The 12,980-nt window shown below is 35.6% G+C and overlaps 2 protein-coding genes across 5 annotated transcripts in view; both read right to left on the bottom strand.

The window, feature by feature from the left end:
* Nucleotides 1-444: 444 nt before the first annotated feature.
* Nucleotides 445-4,525, bottom strand: LOC132796920 (integrator complex subunit 4). Its single transcript, XM_060808279.1, has 2 exons — nt 2,299-4,525; nt 445-1,587 (listed from the first exon to the last, which is right to left on the bottom strand). Exons 1-2 carry the CDS (start codon nt 4,423-4,425, stop codon nt 610-612), a joined length of 3,105 nt encoding a protein of 1,034 aa, XP_060664262.1. The 5' UTR covers nt 4,426-4,525; the 3' UTR covers nt 445-609.
* A 3,881-nt stretch (nt 4,526-8,406) lies between these two features.
* LOC132797345 (neuroglian) overlaps nt 8,407-12,980 on the bottom strand; it is a 50,993-nt gene continuing 46,419 nt past the window's right edge. For 2 of the 4 annotated variants that reach the window (XR_009633652.1, XR_009633651.1), the window contains exon 9: nt 11,737-11,810. Coding sequence is in view for 2 of the 4 variants with exons in the window: in XM_060809065.1 (XP_060665048.1) it covers nt 9,359-9,588 (230 nt within the window). In the remaining 2 variants the exon portion in view is untranslated. Of the gene's footprint in view, nt 9,589-10,501; nt 11,811-12,980 lie in introns of those variants that run through there. The other 2 variants (XM_060809065.1, XM_060809066.1) reach the window with 2 other exon arrangements.

Genomic DNA, 12,980 nt, shown 5'->3' with positions numbered 1-12,980 from the left:
CTTTTTAAATATTTTTTACGCTATTAGTTTATAAAAAGATTATTCCAAAACTTCTAGCTGTTCATATTATAACAATGGCAATTCTCAACAAAGTCGCCAAAATAGATGTGAAGTTTTTCCTGCGAATGCGATGTGAAATGGAGACGGCTATGTGACAGTAATTTGAAGCTCGAAAAATACCAAACAAAAAAGCGCTACTAGTATTGCGCAGTATTAAAACTGCTTACTGATTAGGTGAGATATCAATTTTGTATATCAATCTTTGAAATCAATTATGAACCATTTAAGACAAAAATAAATAAATATTGATATCAGAATAGCAAAAAACGTATTATTGTTTGTAATCCAATCAAACGTAAAGATAAATCGATAATCGTACGTATGAGCACTTCATGTAAAGAGAAATAAATCGATACATTATATAAATCGATATCGGCATCTGAATTCGAATAATCAACATTTTTAATAATTCTGTAAGATGTAAACATACGTAATAAAATATGATACAATTTTATAGTTGATTTCCTTGTGTGTAATTAACATTGTACACTTTGTCAATAGACCACCAGCCTTCTGCGCCCTAGCATCACCATCAACAGAAGCAGCTAGTTAAATTCCCCGCCTTACTGGCTTGGGGGCAAACAATACTTTGGCGGGCTTGCAAAGCTCCAGTTCGCTGCCTGGTCGGACGGCCAAACACAGCTGAATCTCCACCAGCGATGCCTCCGTCCAGACACTGTGCGAGAGCAGGATCGTTGTGCGCAATCTTACATTCGTTTCGTGCTCGCCCTGCTCCGTCATGATTGGTTTGAAGTCGGTCATCTTCGGTACCACGGTGTGCATGTGTTGGTCGGGATATTTGATCTTGATGCGCATATCCGCCTTTTGTGATTCCAGCAGATTGTCTATTTCGGCCACAAACGGCACAGCAGCGATTAAACCCGCCGTCACCTTGATCACATTGTCCTGCGACTGCAACGGGCACGGCTCCAAAATGTTGGCCATGCATCGCCGGATCTTCTCATTGGCCGGCGGCAGCGACAGCGGCGTTGCATGCTGCACCAGCGGCAATATCTCGCGAAACACGCGTCCCGGCTTTGGGTCCGCAATCGCATCCAATTTGGAGAGCAACGTACGTGTAAAACTGTCGGGTTCATCTTGTCCTGGCTTCAGTTTCGGCTTGCCGCCATCGTCATCCAGTGACGGCTCCGGCGCCTTCTCGGCAAACGAGCTGCTCGTGCTGCGGGTGCGCATAAACGCACTGATATCGCCGGCGGTCTGCAACAGCATCTGACACGGACCCAACGCACTCTGTGATCTGTCACGCACCACGAGCACCAGATGCAGAGCGCTGGCGCGCAATCGCAGCTGCTTCACCTGCAGAATGTCGCCGTAGTTGAGGCCCGAGAATGTGTGCTGCAACTTGAGGCAGTTGCGTATGAGCTCGGCCAGCGATTCCTTGAGCGGCACACGACTGCGTTGGGTGCTGGCGCAGCGCTGCATTTGCTCGATTTGGATTTGGGCCGAGAGGAAGGTCTCCAGGAAATTCGATGGTCCATACATGTCCGAGTCGATGGCGCCCAAGCGCTGCAACACATCACACAAAAAATGTCATTTGATTCAATTGTAATTTAATCACTTATTTGCATTTAACTTGTAATTAAAATTAAGCATCACTTTTTATTATACAACTTTTGAGAAATTTGTGTATTTCACAAGTGTTTGATGAATCAATTGGGATTGATCAATGCAAAAATTTCATCAGGCTCAGTAATAATACAAACATGTCTAATCTATTAACAGGAATTAGACAACAACCAGTATATTTTTTTGTGTGTGCCGCAAAGTTAAATATGGTACTAAAAGTGTGGCCCTTAAGCGAGTAATGGACGTATTGTCCAAGTTAAGAATCCCACAATTTAAAGCATTCATAGTTTTCCCCACTATTTATACATTGTAATACCATTTGTAGAAAATGTCGATCTTCCAAAAGAAAATCTCTGTACTTTCAGTTAACTGCCTCAGCTTCCTTAACACAACAACCTAGACATTTAACTTAAAAATGCATTAAATTCTTATATCACTTAACGGCATCAGTTGGAACTCAAAAATAAAGTAGTAAAGCGAAAATGTGGAGAATTAGCAAAAATTTAGTAAACTTTCTTTGTTTGCGTATGCCGCTAAGTTAAATATGATACTAAAAGTGTGGCCGGTAAGTGAGTATTAGATGCTAAAATAATAACCCCACTAAGAGCGAGCTGCAGCTTGTTGCTTTTTCTGTCTCTTCCTTCCACTCACCTGCAGATTGGATTGCGCCGTCTTGAGCAGCTCGACCCGATCGTCAGTCATCGTGTAGATCTCACCGATGTGATTGAGAATCATTTGCAGATATTCCGCCGAACTGCCCGCAGCCTGGAGCGCATCATCGATGCATTTGCTGTTCGACGACGACGACGCACCCTCGATGGGCAGCTGCGGCACCAGCTTGGGCATCGAGTCCCTCAAATAGGCATAATGCCGATGCGTTGCCGTTGGCAGCAAACTGATGATGGGCACCAGATGCTCGGCGGCATTGAAGACGAGAATGAGCACACACAAATATGCGGGATCCTCGACATCGCGTTCCGGTGTCTCGAAGAACGGATGCACATAGAGCAAATGTCCAGTTAGTGCCATCACAAGATGCGGATGCTTCTGGCCAATCTTGCGCATGCAAGCGTATGTGGAATGTCGATCTTGTGGATACTTGGCCAACACATCGAGCAGCTTCTGCACGACCATCAGCAGACACGTTTGTGTGGAGACGCGACAAGCGCCAAGCATCAGATGCAAACCTTCGCGGACATCCACCGAATAATCCTCCAGTGAGCCCAACATGATCTCCAGCTGATCCTCGCGCAGCACAATATGCCGAGCAATCGCTGTCAAGCTGTAAATGGCCTTCAGACGCACATCCTCAATTTCATCGTTGAACATATCGACCAGAAAATCGAGGCTGGTGACAGCGAATTCGGGTCGTGACATTGCCAGCTTACACATGGAACCGACGGCGGCTGTGCGCACCTCCAAGAACTCATCCTCCAGGCCGTGTATGAGAGCGCCACAAGCACCGCTCGCTATCAACGAAATGGTGCGTGCATCCAAATGCTCCTGCGGCGCATCGTCTGCCCAACGTTTGCCCGACGACCATTCGCCGCTTGTCACAAGGCGGGCTCCACGTTCGTGTGCATTGCGTTTGCGTCGCAAATTGCTCATCAGCTTCTTGTCGAGTGTCTGATGCAGAAACTCGCTGCTCACGTGCGTCATGCTGCCCAACAGCTCGGCGGCCAGGACGCGCAATTGCAGCGAGAGATCACAAAGGGCTTCGCACACTTTGCTGAAGGCCGCATCAATCATGCGTATATCCTCTGGCTGCCGCTCCAGATTGATGCAATAGTCGGGATGCCGATTGCCCAGCATGTGGACCAGACGCAACGCCTCCTTGCGCACACATTCGTAGTCATCCTTCATGGCCTCGACGGCACGTTTGTACAGCACGGGTGGCAAGTGGGCGCCACGTTCCCCAAGCGTTAGCAGCGCATGCAAAGCCTGGGCACGCACACCCGAATCCTGTGAATCAATGTAGAACGCCAGCTTCCACACATATTGCCGTTCACTTTCGTGGCAGGTGGCAAAGCGTCCAATCACTAGCATGGCATTCTTTTGTGTGTGCGTCGATCCGCTGCGCAGCTGCTCCTTGGCCAAGTGTGCCACCTGTGTGTTGTAGGCAAGCGGCACGAGTTGGCGGCGCTGTTGCCCAATGCGATACAGACACATCATGCCCTGGGCCAGCACCTTTTGGGAGGTCTCTTTGCGCAGCAGATAGATGAAGTAATCGATGATCAGAATGATGCCCTCCTCAGTGCTGCACTCGCAGCCCAGGCCGGCAAACAGTTCCAGCAACTTGACACGCACCGAAGTGTCGCTGTCGCGTTCCTGTAACTGATAGAGCTGATAGATTTTGGCCGCCGACTCCTTCAGCTCGGCTATTTGCACATTGTCGTAGGAGATCTCATCGGTGATCTTCACCAGCAGTTCAAGCAGCTCCTTCGTTTGACACGAGGCTCCTGCTTGTGTTTGTTGTGGTGCGACGCCGCCAGCTGCAATTGCGCTGCTGCTGCTGCTTGCGCCGCTGATTGTGTTGCCAACTGCTGCAGCTGCGGCTGTCGTTGTTGTTGTGTTGCTACTACTTGCACCTCCACTGCTGTTGTTGGCGGGTAAATACGCATCGAGCAACGACAAGATTTGCAGCTTCTTTTCCACTTTTACCTTCGGTTTGCTCACCGGCGCCGCTGTCGCTTGTAGTCGCAACTTTTTCAGCGGCGGCGGCACTCCAACAATCGTCTCTATGAAGGACTGTTGCGGTTTTGCAATGGCGAGTGCCATTGTGCCGAGCAATATATAAAAACACTAATAAAAAACAATGTAAATGCAACAGCTTACAAATGAAATACAAGTTTGGGGCAAATAAATATTGTGCTGTCGCTAAGTGTGACCGCAAGTTGCATTCTCCCAAAAAATATACTGCCCTACTGCAGAGAGTATGTGTTGAAAACATAGGGTCACACTCTGCTGTGCTGTACTTGCGCTAGTTCCCAAAAAGTCGTTCTTTTCGGCTCCAAGGCGGAACTGATTTGCGTTGAGAGGGAAAATTTTATTTGTGCTTTAATTTTCAAAATGAAATTTAAATGATCTTTCAGCTAAAGATAATAAAATAAAAATCAGCAGTTATTTTTGATACAATTTTCATTAGTTTATTTGCATTTCTTCATAGTTATACAGCATACAATTGTTATTGGTTTTATTTGTTTCATACTTCTTTCATCCTTGTTTGTTTACATAAGCAAACATCATTTATGCTTTGCTTGTGTTTTATTTATTTCGCTGCAAATATTCCTCTTGTTGCTGTTGTACAATTGTATATGAATTTGTTACTTAAGATAATGTTGATTCGCTAAAAACTCAGTTTTAAAAAGTATTCTTGGTATTTCTTGCATTTTTTTTTTGTTTTTTTTTTTTATTTGTTTAGGCCATTTGGTTAGTTAATTGTTTAAGAAAATTGTCGATAATCTTGGATAATTGGGCATACATATTTGTTTCTGCATAAGTACATTATTTATTGTTTTGTTAATTGCAAATTGTAAAATGTGTCAAATATGTAGTGTGGAGAAAAACTATACAAACACATCAATTTACGGGTCACAAGTATATCAATATTAATCATATAAGGACATACAGTAGATGTAGATATATCGTTAGTAATTGTAATATTTGTTGTTGTTGTTATTTGTTTTGTGTTTTTAGGAATCACAGTATTGTGCAAATCAATTTTCCCCATCTGCTTTGAAAATACATTGGCTTCCTTCCTAAGTACATCATAAATTGAATATAGGTTTTGACATTTCGTGTAATCTATTCATTTTTTTTTTTGTTGTTGCAAATTTTAACCGTTTCCTGCAAGCAGACGCGTACACACATGTAAATAGAACCCGACAGGCAGTGCGGTTTGTTTTTGTTTTTATTTATTTATATTTCTTCATTTGTTTGATCTTTCCAAAACTTCAAAGGCAGTTGGTACACAATTGAGCGCAATACCCAATTTGTGTTTCATTCCATTGCATTTCAAGAGGGCCTAAAAGTATGCAATCATTTCTGTTTCGAAATTCGAAACGTTGCAAGCTGGAATTTTGAATTTTAGAAAGAGCAAATTGTAGAATCGGTTCTACCGATAATCGACAGCTAATATATATATATTGTGTGTTCTTCATATTAGATGAGCACACTTACAAAAAGAAAACAAAAAAAAAAAAAAAGAAACGAAGAGGAAATTTCTGTGACCCTTTTTCGATTAATTATTGACTATTTGTTGTCGTCTTCCCATTTTGTTCTTTGTTTCAGAAATCACAATATCTATGCAAAATCTTATACATCTCTCTATATATGTTTTATGTATGTAAGTGTGTGTGTATATATCGCTTTTCTCATGAACCTCTTTAGATCGTTGTCCGCTATACATGTAAATATATATTTAGATATATTGTATATGTATACGTGTATATATACTTTACTATATATATGTATATATATATATAAGTGTATTTATGCAAGTGGCATGTGTTTGTTTTAAGTAATCAGTTTTTTTTGTTATCCTTATATGTGCCAACAATTTATCTCAATTTTGTCGCCTGCAATGTTCTTCATCATTCTCAATTTCATACTCTCGTTTAATCATCATTATCATCCTCATCTCAATCGTTGGGATATGCGTGGTGTTGCAGGTGTTATGAATTGTTTTGTGGGTTTCGTTTTTTTTTGGATAATTATTTGGTCTGTTTTATTATGTAATGTATTTTGATTTTACAAAGAGGGGTTTGTGGTGTGGGGGGGGAGGGCTTCAAGCTGGGTTCATACATAGTATATATAGTTTGTTAAATAGCTAATTGAAATAACAACAAAATCCTGTTTGCTGTTTCCTAATACAAATCATCAATTACATACATTTCTTTCCCTTTTTCATTTCTCATTTCATTATGCTTTAATCTAATGCAAAAATTTGTCTAAGCAACCCTGTAATGTTTATAAAGACCAAAAATAAGTGTAGTAAGCTTTTAGCCACATAATTAAACTCGTTACCATTTAGAATCATAGCAAATGAAGCAAATCTTCTATTTTTTTTTTCTTTCTTTTTTTCATGATATTAAGCAGAGCAAATAAACTCGACTGGGATTCGTTATAGTTTGTTATAGCTTCTATTACGAGTTGTATCATTATTTTCTTTTTAGTTTTTAATATTACTGATTTTCTTTTTTATTATTATTGTTTTGTGTAATGCACACGCTAATTTGTACACTTAAAAAATATACATTGTTTTTTTTTTAATATTTTAATATAAATATTTGTGTTTTTCCCCTTTGATTTTGTAATTTGTTACAAGTTTTCAAAAATGTATAAGAAACTGTTTTGGGTTTTGTTGTTTTGTTTTTATTGAGGTTTATACCTTTTATTTATTGGAAAAGTTTTTAATCGTTCTTTATACTAATTAATAGAAAAAAATTAAACAGAACTGTTTACAAAAATTTGCTGGTAATTATTGCTGATCAAGCATATATATATATATATATATTTTTGGTTTGGTTTTTATTTATATATATTCCGCCTAATTGTAATTCGATAAACTTATAATTATAATTAAGACGTTTTCGCATAGCACAAATGATGAAGGAAATGAAATAAATTGGTTTTAGGCTTTCTCAAATTCACAAAAATTTCAGTTTATTGCGAGTTACTTTTTATATAGGAATTGCAAAGCCCAAGTAAAAAAAAACACAGTCCTAAACGAATGGCAGTTAAATCGTTTTTTTCTCGACTGATTTTTGCCCACCAACTTTCAGACACAGTATAAAAATATACTAAAATGTCTGACATATTTATACTGCACATTAACTTTCAGACACAGTATAAAAATATACTATAATGTCTGACATATTTATACTGCACATCAACTTTCAGACACAGTATAAAAATATACTAAAATGTCTGACATATTTATACTGCACATTAACTTTCAGACACAGTATAAAAATATACTATAATGTCTGACATATTTATACTGCACATTAACTTTCAGATACAGTATAAAAATATACTATGTCTGACATATTTATACTGCTCATCAACTTTCAAACACAGTATAAAAATATACTAAAATGTCTGATGTATTTATACTGCACATAAACTTTCAGACACAGTATAAAAATATACTGTAATGTCTGACATATTTATACTGCACTTTAACTTTCAGACACAGTATAAAAATATACTAAAATGTCTGAGCAGAGAAATTCATTTGTTGTGATGAGAAGATTAAGATATTGCCAAAAATCCAGACGCTTTGTAAATTTGAATTAACTAATTGTTTTACTTAAATAATTAGTGGACAAATGATGTATGACAAAATCATTGCAAATAGTTGGTATTAGTTATAGTTATACACACACACACACACAAACACAGATAAAACCATTGTGTGAGTGTGTGTGTGTGTGTGTGGTTTCTGTCGGTTTTTAAATATTACACAATTTAATTATGCTATGGACGTTTTACAAAAATGAATAACTTATACAATCTAATTAGTACGTACATACGAAAAAGCATCAATCGAACTCAATTCATTATTTATTTCTTATTTCATTTGTATATTAGTTTTTAATTGTAATATTCAAGCATTACTTGCACAAAGTCTATGTAAAGTTTCTGTTTTTTGTTTTTGCTTTAGTTTTTGCTTTAGAATAATCGCTTTGTACAGACGCATTTAAGCTGAAGAAGATTATAAATTTGTGTGTGTCGATTACTTGGCTATTTAGTTTCTTGTTTTATTTGTTTTTTTTTAATATGAACACATGTTGTCATGTTGTAAATTCACAAAAATTAAATAGTTTGCGGCGATAGTTGACCAACTTTATCAAACTTTACTCTACAAATTTTATATTACTGAATTGAAAAAGTATTCAATTGGAATACTTTTGATTTACAATTATTATTTGCAATTACAATTCGTAGACTGAGGAATTTATTTAGAAATTTCTTCATCCAAGTTTGTTGGTTTTTTTAGGCAAAAAATACAGTTCACAATTCATAAGATATTTTTCTTTTGGTTGAGTGTGAAAGCTAAATAGACGAGCTCTGGCCACACTGGAACAGCAAATTGCAAATGCACATCTGTATATACGACGACTAAGAATACACTACAATAATAATTATAATAATAATAATAATAATTATTCTTAGATCTTTTCCAAATGTGTGCGGTAACAAATCGAAACACCTAAATAAAGAAAAAAAAAACACACACACACATACATTTAGTACGCAGAAGGCGTGTTCTCAATTTCAATTTCACTTTCCAATCTCGATTGTGAAACGCGTTCGAATAATTTTGTTTGTAACTTTGCAACGATATTTTGTCAACGCTCAATTCGATTTGCTTACAGCGAAAAAAATGTTTGGTTAATTGTTTACGTCAAAAAGGCTGCATTTTCTTTTTTATGTTTTATGTTTATGTTGTTTACTAAATATTTATACACGTAAGCAAAAGAAGCTAAACTAAATGCATTAAATTCATGCGAGTTTTCTTACAATTTTTTTCTTTTTTTTTTTTTTTTTGTATACTTTTCTTTTTGCAGACACTTAAAGCAGTTTTGTTTTCCTCACTCACACACTCACGCTCACAGACACACACACACACAGAGATTTAGTTAATAAACTTCGCGCAGTTTTCCTTAATTTTTTTTTTCTCGAAATCTTGCAAATCTTGCGCCCTCTACACATAGGTGGCAACGGCGGCTGTTGAGTTCGCCGCTCCAGCTCCTTCTCCAGCTGCTGCTGCTCCTTGAGGTCCGCCAGCTGGTTGCTGCTGCTGCTGTTGCGGTTGCTGCTGCTGTGGTTGCTGATGTGCTGCCGCAGTGTTGTTCAGAGGCTGGGGACTAACCGGTGGCTGCAGCTTGCCGGGCACATATTGCCCAATGAACGATCCATCCTCAGTGAACTGACCTGTATCAGAATGGAAACTAAATGTTAGTTCAATTCTCCAACTATAATTTTCAATTCAAATATGAGATGATAAGTGTTTGTCAGTGTGTTTGTGTTAGCTATAACCAACACCAGTTCAATTTGTGTGTGTTTTGTAGTTAGTTCACGATTTCGATTTCTTGTTATTCAAATTGTTCTTTTTAGTTTTTGCATTTTCACCATTTGTTAGCAGTTGTTTTTTTAATTTTCGCATCCGTTTATTTTCTGATTATTTCGAGGTTAGTTTTGTTGTTGAGGAGTTTTATTTTTTTGTGGGAGCGTTGGAGAACTACAAACTACATAGGGTTGCTAATAGACTACTAGATATTACAGATAGAGAGATAATGCAACACAATTTGCATGCTTCATGGATTATTACCTTAAGATAAGACACGTACTGGATTGGAGCAGTTTGCTAAAACAAAAAACAATCTTCGGCTAGCCGAAGCGATTAACTAATAGATAAATAAATATAATAGAAATTAGAATAGAACTCAAAATTTTAGAATTTTTTCTAATTCATAGTGTTCAGATAGTTCTTTCCTTATATGAAATGAAGAAAATACATTTAGTACTTTTAAAATACTCATGCTCAGAAAATATACTATACCAAATATACTATACTAAGGTATAAGATATAGTTTTTGATTATCATTTTTTCCCTTTCATTTGATTCAAGTTTTGTTTTTAATGCTTTATTTTATCAAAGCTTTATTTGCAAAAAAAACTTATAATTTATGCAAAATCTCAATTTGTTTGTTTTGAAATATTATTTTTATATATTTGTAGCATTTTCTATTCAATTTCTTAAAGGATTTTTTATTTTAAGCAGACAAAATTGAATAATTTTCAAATTGAACCCCAAGCTATAAATTCGAAAAATAAAAAAAGTATCTAAAATTTACACTTTACATTTTATTGTTCACATTTTCTTTATTTTGTTTGTTGTTGGTTTTTCCTCTAATATAAGGTATATAAAAATGTATTATTTTCATATAGTTTTTTTTTGTTTGTTTAATATTAAATAGCTCTACTACTCACAAAAAAAAAATAAACATAATATGTATTCGCTGTGTTTTGTTTCTTTCTTTTTTTTTGCATTTCTTGTTTTTAGTGTGGTTCTAGAATAGAAAACCGATTACAAATTACAGTTTACAACTTTCTTTTACGATTTCACTGTCCAAACGAGTTGTTTTGAAAATAATCAAAATAATAAAAAACAATTCTAAAATAAAAGTAGAAGTAGTCAAATAAAAAACACATTTCATTTAAATACATAGTACACAAAAATTAAAATTATGAAACAAAACTAAATAGCATATGTTTTTTTTTCTTCTTTGTTTTTGTTTTGTTTTGTTTTGTTGTTGACAAAGGAGGGAGCTAAAAACGGAGAATTTACATTACGTTTTTTAAACAAAAAATTATTAAATTAAGACTTATAAAATATATATGTATGCATTACATATTACAAAGAGTGTGACGGGAGGGAAAGAAATTTATAAAGAGAAAGGGAGAGAGAGACAGAGAGCAGCTCGGTAATTTGTAGAGAGCAAAAACAAGCGTGTATGTGTGTAAGAGAGACGGATAGAGAGGGACAGACAGAGGGAGCGAGCGAGCAAAACAAAACACGCAGCTGCTTTACGATTAAGGAGATTCTTGGAGCGGGGGGACGTGTGTAATGCGGGGTTGAGGGGGAATTCTTCTTCTTTTTTTCGCGTTTTTATTTTCATCCGCTTCTTTGCCAGCTTTTGATCCTCGTGTTGTTTTCGTATTTGTTTTCATTTCATTTCATATTTAAATAGCCTTTTTGCTGCATCGTTGTTGTTGTTGTTGTTGTTGTTTATCTTGATCGATTCTTCTTCTTTCTCATTTTGCTTGGCAGTATTTTTTTGTTGTTGTTGTTGTTTGTTTGTTTTTTTAATTTTTGTTATTTTACTTATGTTTTTAGTTATTAAATGTAAAAAAAAATGTTTCGCTTTCATATTGAAATTTAACTCGTCGCACTAAAAATTAACTTAAAGAAAAACTTTGATTTTCATTTAGAATTTTGGGCGCTGTAGTTGTTGTTGTTGTTCTGGTGTAGTTGTTGTTGTTGTTGTTGCTGTTTGGAGGGGCTCGGTTCGGTTTGTTTGTTGCTGCTTACAAATTAAATCAAAGTCCTTTGCGTCCATATTGGCCAATAAAGGAACCATCTTCGTTCATGCCTGCATTTTGTTTAATTCGGTTTATATTTCATTTATTTTATTTATTTAGTATTTATTTATTATTTATTTGTTGTTGAAGTTGTGTCATGTGTTCATTTATAGAGTCGAGAAATAACGAATTAAAGAAAAGAAAAATAAAAAATAAACATAATGATACAAATAAGTAAATAAAATGTAGTGCAAAATAATTTGATTAAAAAAAAACACATTAAAAGTAACACACAAATTAATTATCGAACGCAAATGGAACAAATAAACAATTAACAATTGAACAGATCCAATTCGGAACAAAAACATATACAATGAGAAGCAAACAATATTATTGTATTATGCCTATACTATGTAGAAATAAGAATCATCCATTTTGGGGGCCTCCTTACAGTGTCACAAGTCTACAAATATGTTGATGAAATTTAGTGTGGATGCAAAAATGTATTGAAAGCTGACAAGGCAACATAAATTGCGATCTTAAGCAGAGAAGTTACTTTGCAAATTATTCCTAGTTACTTTATTTACTTATTATTCATCTTAAAATTAAAAAAAAAAAGATGTTCAATTTGGAATTGATCTACATAATATATCTTTTATACTTAATTCAATGTTCTACTATCGATAAATTATTCTTTTATTATTTACTTCATAAAATGAATGCCAAATTTGGAATTGATCTACATAATTTATAATACGTGTATAACTTTTATACTTATTCAATGTTCTATTCTTGCTAAATTATTCTTCTATTATTTACTTTATAAAACTTGCTATCAATATAATACTATATAACTTCCATGCTTATACAATGTTCTCTACTTTCACAATATAGTATTTTGCTAAATATGACTATACAGAATTATCAAACTGCTTTTAGAATCAGGTTTTATTTTGAAATAATAACTTGTTTTAACGAAAACATTACGCATTAATGGAATAATACAACTGTTCTATAATAATATTCTTTATACGATTATTTTTGCAGTACTAAGAAATAACTTGAAATCTTTTTAAAGAAATTCCTGTAGTCATTAATTAATTTAACTATGTATTGTTTTCAATATTTGTTATGCTTGTGCCACTGTGCGAATATGCAATGGATGATCCTCTCAGATCCTGCCTGCTGTTTAAGCATAAGGCTTGGCTTTAAAAATGAGCGCGAAAAATGTAGAGAAAAAA

Source organism: Drosophila nasuta, chromosome X (genome assembly GCF_023558535.2).
Source record: "Drosophila nasuta strain 15112-1781.00 chromosome X, ASM2355853v1, whole genome shotgun sequence".
Taxonomy (NCBI): domain Eukaryota; kingdom Metazoa; phylum Arthropoda; class Insecta; order Diptera; family Drosophilidae; genus Drosophila; species Drosophila nasuta.
The sequence above is the reverse complement of the archived record's forward strand: the minus strand, read 5'-3'. Positions and strand labels throughout refer to the sequence as shown.

What these genes read in the sequence shown, in the direction of transcription:
- LOC132796920 (XM_060808279.1), bottom strand. Translation starts at nt 4,425, where the DNA reads ATGGCACTCGCCATTGCAAAACCGCAACAGTCCTTCATAGAGACGATT. An exon ending in CGGCGCAATCCAATCTGCAG is followed by an intron (nt 1,588 to 2,298) that starts GTGAGTGGAAGG and finishes GATGTGTTGCAG; the next exon opens with CGCTTGGGCGCCATCGACTC.